The following is a 9,145-nucleotide window of genomic DNA, read 5'->3' on the forward strand; positions in this document are numbered from 1 at the left end:
ATCTCTATAAAAGAACCAGAGGCCCAGTCAGACCACACAGTCATTTGACTTCTGTTGGGGGAAATAAATAAACCCTTGTTCCAGAAAACATGAAGATCCTTTGTTCTCCTCTGAGTATGTGTGTTCTGCTCTTGGGGAGCTTGGTTGCTCTTTCTTCATCTCTTCCACGGAGGTCCAGCAAGTATGGGAACTCAAACAGGAGAGACTTTCATTTTGCACAGGTTGGTAAATTTCAAAGTCTATGCAAGTAGTTGTATTTCACTTGTCAAACATTTAGAAAACCTGACCTATCACAGCCAATGGTTATGGTACCAAATTGTATGGAACTCTTACGTGAACAGAGGTTATGTCAGATTATGTCATGGCTTGTAGAGTGACTCAAATAACTGCTACAATGTAACATGTAACATCTCCCAAACTGTACCAGTACTATTGACTTCATTAAGTTAGAAACAAAACACTATTTAAAATAACTCTGTCTTCAACTGGGGTTGGAATCAGGGAGTGGACTCAGTGGGGTTCAGGTGCATGGAATTGCTCGAAGGATCACGATGACACTTCAAGTATGTGAGCCTGACATGTCTGTCTGGAAGCACGCCTCTGTCAGGAATGATGTTATGAGGGGATAGGAGAAGTGCCCCTGTCATGGTACTCTATGCACTGCAGCACACAAAGCCTAAAGACAGTTAGAACGCAATTAAACACTCAACGAAGGGCCAGGTGGCTATCCGTGCAAGACACCTCCGCTCTGGGGTTTTCACTGGCTGATATGAACTCATGACTGCTTACTGTACTGTAGGTCAGGTTTGACAGCACTGCGCTGTGAATACTTCAGGGCAAAAACGAACAAAAGCAGCATGCAGGTGATCTGCTTCATTGATAATTGTTCACTGCATGCAAAATTACTAGAATGAGTTTGAATGCCATCCCTGCAACGTGTAATGCATTTATCTGAAAGCAAAGACAGTTCTGATCGAAGGGTACTTTCTTTCACTCCAACTTGCTGTTTGCTCTTTTTAACAATGTGTAGGAATATCTCTCGAAGTATTATGGCACGGAGGGGGCCCTCGTAGGCATGCTGGAAGCACCTGACAGCCCCCTGCCCCCGAAGCTCAGGGAGATGCAGTCGTTCTTCGGTCTCAGGGTCACAGGGAGGCTTGACCACAGTACAATGGAGATGATGCAGGCTCCTCGCTGTGGAGTCCCTGACGTGGAAAATTACCGCATCTTTCCTGGGACCCCCAAATGGAGACACCATACACTAACATACAGGTACCATCTGCAGCTGTGCTGTACTTGCTGTACTGTTTATATTGGCTGTCCTTTGTTTTATATGCAGGTATAACTGCTTGTAAACTGAACTGAACCGTCGTGTATCCACCCATCACCTCTCTACCGTTTATCTGCCATGATCAATCTCTTCAGCAACGTTCATTTATTATTGAACAGAGAAGATTAGTTCAGAGATTGTAGATCCCACCAAAGTTTCCGTACATTGTTGTATGTGATTCATGCGTAGCCATTGCTGGTAGTGTCTCATGAGCTGTTCAGTGTGTTGATATGTAAATAAATCCTGTTCGCCTGCAGGGGGCGTATCAACTTCAACCTCCATCTGGATCTCCTGCCTGTCACTCAGCAGCGAATGCATGCACCCACACAGCAGACGGCTACCCTGTCACAAGCATTAATACCCTGTATCTTTCTAAACAAGGGATTTAGGGGAGCTCCATAATAAAAGCTGAATCTCAAAACAATAATTGTGTGTATATAGTAATTGTTAGAGCTGTGTATAATGGTATTTTAAACAGGATTAATTTATTCGATTTTTTACATATCCGCCCTTACTCTGGTCCCACCGCAGTCAGATCACTCTACTATATACTATAACTGTGCTCCATGGTACAGTAGGGCTTGTAGGTGTCTAACCGAAGTGACGCGTTAATGAAGCACACTTTCCCTGCTTCTGTTTAAAGAATAGTAAAGTATACGTCTCATCTGAGCCGCGCTGAGGTGGACCATGCGGTTGAGATGGCTCTGAGCGCGTGGAGCAGTGTTACTTCACTCAACTTTCAAAAGACCTTCAGCGGGGAGGCAGATATCAGGATCTCCTTTGAACTGGGAGGTATTTATTTCATGACTTTCTTTTACAACTTGATGTTTTGATTGTGTTGGGTTTCCAAACAGAGATTTATAGAACATAAAACATTCAATGTTTTAAAACTACTGCACTGCAAAACAAATGCCAGTGAATATCTCTAGCACTTGCAAAAACGTTTATTTAATCATTGATGGGTTAAAGCAAGAAATGCCCGGACTGATGTTGTGTTTTGCAAAAAAACGGTCATTATGTAACGTGTCATTTATAAAAAATGGCTTATATATCTATATCTATATCTATATCTATATCTATATCTATATCTATATCTATATCTATATCTCTCTCATTCATATATATTAAACATTTACTATATATTATTTTAGTACTACACCATTCCTGCACCACAAGCAAACTCAGAAGGTCATTAAGCATTATTATCTGATACAACGGTCATAAACTGCAAGATTATTGACCACAGGTCCAGTTAGGTGTCCCAAACCAAAGGTCAATTACAGGTTATGACTGCTTCAGAGGATAATAATGCTATTAACAAAAATGGCTCTGTGTATGAAGACAATTTTAAAATGGCTCTGTGTATGAAGACATTTTTAAAATAGCTCTGTATGAAGACATTTTTAAAATGGCTGTGTGTATGAAGACACTTTTAAAATGTGTATGGGTTATATTTCAAGATGAGTTTCAAGATGAGTTTCAAGATGAGTTTCAAGATTCGAATGTCCTGTTAGCTTTTAGAGGACCTGCCTGTGTTAAAATGAGCACTGGTTAGTTGTAATGTAGGTTTGTAATGTATCCTTGTGTTCTGTGTGCTTGTGCACAGCTCACGGAGACGCATACCCGTTCGATGGTCCAAGAGGCACACTGGCACATGCTTTTGCCCCTGCAGAAGGTCTCGGTGGAGATACTCACTTCGATGGAGATGAATCCTGGACCATGGGAACCAGTGGTAACTATTGCTATATTGGTTACTTCAAGCCGTTGTTAATAAATTACTGCATTGTGCTTAGTTCAACACTGTGTGTTGAAGTGTTTTGACCTGAATACAGGAGCAGCACTCCAGCTCTGGTTGGCAGATTGTCTTTCAACATAGTCACATGTAATGCAGACGAGATGAAAAAAGCTTCTGTGTAGTTGTAAGAGCTACTGCCATCTAGTGAAAGGATAATGGTAACACTTTCCATGAAGTGTCTCTAATTACTGTGTATTTGCATAGTAGTTACTTAGTAAATACATGCGTACTTACACATAATTACAATGTTATTATGCATAGTTACAATGTATTTAATGTGTTAATCATGATATAAACCTAACCCTAACCCTAACTCTAACTCTTAGAGTTAGGTTTAGGGTGAAGGTTAAGGTTAGGGATAGGATTAGGGATAAGGTTATATCATGCAAAAAATGTACCTATGTAACTATGCATAATAACAATGTAATTATGTGTAAGTTCACATGTATTTACTAAGTAACTACTATGCAAATTGATTTAACAGAGCCGCTGGCTCACAGGAACTAAACATACAGCTGTGTTGAATACATGGCCACCTGTTCCTTCTTTGCTGTTTACATATGTCTATGATCAAAGCGAATCTGGCAACTACAACGCAAGAGGAAATCGCTGGAAATGTGTCAGTGACAGTTAGAAAGGTATATGCTTTTTTTTTTTTGAAAAGGTGGAAGTAGAGGAACTCAACGCTTTTTCATTTTGTCTTTATTGATCAGGTTTCAACTTGTTCACGGTAGCCGCTCATGAGTTAGGGCATGCCCTGGGCCTGGCACACTCCAGAGAGCCCTCGGCCTTGATGTACCCCACTTACAAATATCGGAACCCCAAGGGCTTCAAGCTGCCCACAGACGACGTGCGAGGCATTCAGTCTTTATACGGTGCGTTCATTGTCCATTCCTAAAACTGGATTCAACACAGCAGCGTTGTAATTGCCCAAGACACTCAGCTACACTATTAACACAAAGCTTTGTAGACATTTGATGGGCAACTACCTGTACAGCACGTGTACAGTCGCACTTGACATGTTAATAACTAGGTCAATCACACTTTGACCTGAATACTGTAGTGTGTTGGATAGTTCTATTAGGTCAGGTTTTTAATACTGTGTTGAGAAGCTTACTACTCAGTTTGGATTGAGGTTATGATGCTTATAATAATTGAATGCATGTGTCTGTTGTGCAAACCACACTGAAAAGGCTGTTAATAGCTTTTTGTGTGTATTCATTGGAAGGTATCCAGTTTTCTGAACCTCAGGGCTGGTTAGCACAATCAGTTATGAAATTGAAAAGAAGATTACTTGCCAGTACACCCGGCTGACAGACTCAGGAAACATGCAGCATTGTTATGTACTGCAAATACTGGACAGGTGATGTCTGAAATGCAGACTTAATTTGAGGAATATCTGGTACCTGCTTATTAAGTCTGGGAGTGAAATGACATTGGCTACAAATACAATCTACTTCACCCAGTTTGGTATGACATGGGTTTACAACAAATTTCAACATTTTATGGTAGTTAAGGAGGGACTATGCTAATATTTCGGTTGTCAGTCATAAAAGGTAAGTTTACAAAGTGCATTGTAAAATTCTAGAAGAAGAAGAACATTCCCTTCTGGGATCCAGCAGCTCTTGTAAATGTAGTTCTTATTAACCCCCTGATGTCTCTAATATACAGGTCACGCAACAACGAAGGTGCCTGAGAACCCTCACCCCCCAGCTGCCATCCCTCCACAGCCTCCAGCGCATCCCACCCACACCCCCCATACATGTGACCCCAGCTTGTCTTTCGATGCTGTCATGGTTGTGGGGAAAGAATTGCTCTTCTTTAAAGATGGGTAAGGACAGACTTTATTTCATTTTCAACTAAAACAAACAAGCCGTTTTTATACACATTGCTTATATCCTCACGTGCTGTGTCTTATTGAGAGCGATGCATTTTGTTTAGCTGAAAAGACATTTTTTATTTTCAGTAAAAGGAAAAACAACCATTTATAATAATTCTTTTGGTGAAATATATGGTTGTGAACTTGAAATAACACACAGCTCTTGTATGAAACAGCACTCAAAACAATGGGTTACTTGATGGATTTAAAATGTCTTCATATGATATCCCTGTGTCTCTGGGGTTGATTAACATAAAATGATTGCTATTTATACATAAACAGATAGCTTTGTCAGCATGTGAGGCAAAACACGTTTCAATAACATTATTAATCAAGCAAGTAGCGTACAAATGATATGTGTACAACAACCCTATACAGCACCTGGGCCCAAGGCCTGTGACATCATAGTCAGCAAGTACTTATAATAAATATTTACAAGCAAAATAACATTACCAAATATAATTATAACAATTACATACCTTAGCCATTGCACCTTGTACTTTTCAGTTTTGTCACACCTGTTGAAAGGCCTGCCTCTGTTCAATGACAGTAACTTACAGCGTTGGACACATGGAGAAACTATAATCAGGGGAAAGGATACAGACGACACCTGTCAATTTGAAAGTGTACTGAAAAACAAAAACGAAGTGCACCATGCTAAATGATATGGGACAAATAAGGACTGCTCTTAAACATTGCTTACCGCGAAATAAAACAGTAGACGAGCAGATGAAAGGGCCAATGGTATTTCATTTGAGTAATGCATTTTTTAAACTTTATTTTATAAAGAGTGAAGTGTAATTTTACCAAAACAAGTCATCCAGTACAGCTTAGTTCACAAATCTCTCATCCACAAAACAAGCTGACACCTCTGACACACTAGGAGATGCCTCACACACAATGTATTCAATTACAGGGTTATGTAAGTTTTCTAAAGATTAAATGAAACTAACAGAAACCTGTAATTATTGTCATTTCTATTTCTTCAGCTTGCTCTGGCGTAGACAGTCCCAGCTGAATGACGTCAGGCTGGGCTACCTCAGAAGCTCCTTTCCATATCTGTTGACAAGTGTGGATGCAGCTTATGATGTCCCAGAGAAAGGAACTGCCTATCTATTTAAAGGTATTACTAACAAAGTGTCATTTTGTAAGGGGTGCATGTTTCTAGCAATGTGCACCCATTGACGTATGTTTTTTTTTTTCTTCTTAGGCTCTCAATACTGGACTTCAAGAGGATTTCAGATGACAGGTAGCCCAAGATCAATCTCTGATTTTGGACTTCCAAGCCGCGTGAGACATGTGGATGCAGCCGTTTATCTGAAGGACATTAAAAAGACCCTTTTATTTGTCGATACTCAGTTTTATAGGTACGTGTCGTTTGTCTTATTTAGTTGCATGCGGACGGTAAGCAAGTCACGCTCAAAGCAGACCAAGCTTAACACCATTTCATTTACTAATTATTTTGAACATCTTTTCCCAGTTTCAATGAAGCCAAACTAAAGATGGATGAAGGCTATCCTAAAAACATTGAAGAAGAGTTCTCAGGAATCGGTGGTAAAGTAAATGCTGCTGTTGAAGTAAACGGTATGTATATTTCATTCAATGAAAACGATAAGCACTCGAGATGAATGACTTGAATAGCATCTCCCTGTTACATTTAAACCCTTCCTAAGGGAAGTTTAAAAAAGACCTGTTGGTAAACCATACTAGTGTGCAGTATATGCTAAAGCAGAGGATTTATCAAAACACAGCATTACTAGCAATTTCAACACGCTGACGATGTAAACTGATGCTGCACAGTGATCCTTAACTTCAATCAGCTGCACACTGGTACCCAGGAGGTATTGGTTTATATCACCAATGCCTTGCAAGACCATTTCCACTCCAGGATCGTCAGATAAAACGGGTCATACTTCAGAGTTTAAATGGGTTGAATTAACAGTTTAGACTGGGGTGGATAGTTCCATTCTGATACCAGCTGGTATGTCACAAGCGTTCTGCTTTATTCCCCCTTGTGCACGTCTTCATGTATTCATTACCCTCAGTCATTTCAGCTCCAGTTACTTATAGTGCATTTCTCAAGCTAGTCTGCAGGAGTGGGTGCAAGCTGGTTTGTAGTATGTCTGTCCTAGAGACCTTTTTCACTTGGGTAAGAATGAATGCTGGTGAATTTTACGTTCTTCATTGATGAACCCCTAATGAAATTAAAATAAATATTGTTTCACAGATAATTTCCCCATAATAATTTTTTCTCCAGATTATTTCTATTTCTCCTAAAAAAAGGATGCTCCTATAGACTTGTGCATCGTGCACAGATAATACACCATGACCATGCATTCTTCTCTCCTAGGGTTCCTTTACCTGTTTTCTGGATCCAATGCTTACAAGTATGACAGCGAACGAGATGAAGTCACGCGAGTTGTAAAAGCCAACTCCTGGCTCGGATGCTAGCTTTAAATTCCAATGCAATTCCCACATTAGGAGGGCACTGGCTGGACATTTTAACTTTACTTTTCTAGATAAAAAAAATAACAAGACCGAGACATTACAAACAAGGGTTTTTAACGTTTTGTGAAATACATTTTTTTTTAATTACATTTTTAATATTAATGACCCTTGGGGGGGGGGAAAGAGAAAAGCCTTTGTTTGTTTTCAGGAACAGTTTGTAACTAACACATTCCGGTTACCCATGTCATGCTTGTCTGTGGAATGAATCACAGTTTGTAACTAACACAATCTGGTTACCCATGTCATGCTTGGCTATGGGATGAACACTGATCTTCTGCATTTTGCAAACCTTAATAGAAAAAAAGATAATATTACATGGAACTGGAATAAAATGGTCTTTTCCTCATTAAAAAATTACTTTAAGAAAACAGAAAAGGAATTGATCTATTTTTTTTTTTCTCTCAACTTATTGTACTGTGTCACCTAATTGCAAGATCTTTTTTCTCATCCAAACGAGGGTATGGTTTGGGTTTTTTCCTCATGCACATCTTTCCAGGGGAAGCTCTCAGATCTACAAAGTGGATATTTTCAGCTCTGTTCAACCTGCTAGAAAGATCACAACACAGACTTACAGATGCGTGTTTATACTATGAATGTATTGCTAAACATATGCAAAACCAATTCTTTCATTTACTGTGTTCATGTTTTTATTTTATTTTTCTCTGTGGAAACGGAAAGAGTTGTAAACGAATATGGGTTCCCCCTAAATATTTGTTCCCCCAGGAACAAATATTCTGGAAATATTTGTTTCCACCAGCGAACATTTGTTCCCCCCTACATGCATGTTTGTTATTTGTATGTAAATGATGCAGGTATAATGCTGGTAAATGTGAGCAATGCTTGCAGGCTGTTCTATTGTTGTAGGTGAGACTGGACCTGTCAGAGGGGACTGGATGGTACAAGTTTAGGGTTAGTGTTGGGGAAAGTGGTCTTAAAATTAAGGTTTCAGTTGAAAGTGCATGGATATAGACTTATATGCAAAGAAAGATTACTTAGTTACAAAAACATAAGAGGGTACAAATATTTGGAAGGGGAGCCAATATTCCAGAATATTTGTTCCCAGTAGGAACGAATATTCATTTCTGGGGAAATAAATATTTGGGGCAAACATATATTCTCTGACACCGTGTTAAATATAAATTAAATAAAAATGTACGGCTCAGGAATGCTCTTCTTCATTGGTGTGGCGTGGTCATGACAGATACGTCGTTAACTCTTGCATGGCTGGTCACAGCTGACATTGGAAACATGGGTCTGTATTTTCGACTCTGGCCAGCGCGTAGGCAGGTGTCCCACTCCTTGACATGTGTGTGAAGTGGACAGTATGTCATGCATTCCTTTGTGTTGGAGCTGTTCTTGTTGCGTTGTCGTAATAATACCCTCTACGAGGCTGCTGACAGCCTCTATAGAAGTTACTCAAAAACACAGGTAATATCAAATACAGTGTGGCTCAAAATTAATCTGTAGGCTTAGAATCTGTGACAGCAGTGCAGTGTTACACCGATACGCATAATAGTGTAAATAATTCACAATAATTGCCACCTCAAGCTTTCAACACCTCCATTGAGAAACATTGCTGTAAATAGAAACAATTATAATTGATAAATTACATGCACATTCTTCAGAGATTAGC

At 39.5% G+C, this 9,145-nt stretch overlaps 1 protein-coding gene across 1 annotated transcript; it reads left to right on the forward strand.

The window, feature by feature from the left end:
• Nucleotides 1-54: 54 nt before the first annotated feature.
• LOC117407160 (matrix metalloproteinase-20-like) lies at nucleotides 55-8,695 on the forward strand. The gene is made up of 10 exons (XM_059030791.1): nucleotides 55-221; nucleotides 1,031-1,272; nucleotides 1,974-2,122; nucleotides 2,937-3,062; nucleotides 3,839-4,000; nucleotides 4,797-4,956; nucleotides 5,994-6,127; nucleotides 6,215-6,371; nucleotides 6,485-6,588; nucleotides 7,355-8,695. Exons 1-10 carry the CDS (start codon nucleotides 90-92, stop codon nucleotides 7,453-7,455), a joined length of 1,467 nt encoding a protein of 488 aa, XP_058886774.1. The 5' UTR covers nucleotides 55-89; the 3' UTR covers nucleotides 7,456-8,695.
• The last annotated feature ends 450 nt before the right edge of the window (nucleotides 8,696-9,145 follow it).

This window comes from Acipenser ruthenus, chromosome 9, assembly GCF_902713425.1.
Source record: "Acipenser ruthenus chromosome 9, fAciRut3.2 maternal haplotype, whole genome shotgun sequence".
In the NCBI taxonomy this organism is placed as follows: Eukaryota; Metazoa; Chordata; class Actinopteri; order Acipenseriformes; family Acipenseridae; genus Acipenser; species Acipenser ruthenus.

Coding starts and splice junctions, on each gene's coding strand:
- LOC117407160 (XM_059030791.1), top strand. CDS start 90: ATGAAGATCCTTTGTTCTCCTCTGAGTATGTGTGTTCTGCTCTTGGGG. Junction 1,273..1,973: donor CACCATACACTAACATACAG/GTACCATCTGCA, acceptor TTCTGTTTAAAG/AATAGTAAAGTATACGTCTC. Junction 3,063..3,838: donor CTGGACCATGGGAACCAGTG/GTAACTATTGCT, acceptor TTTATTGATCAG/GTTTCAACTTGTTCACGGTA.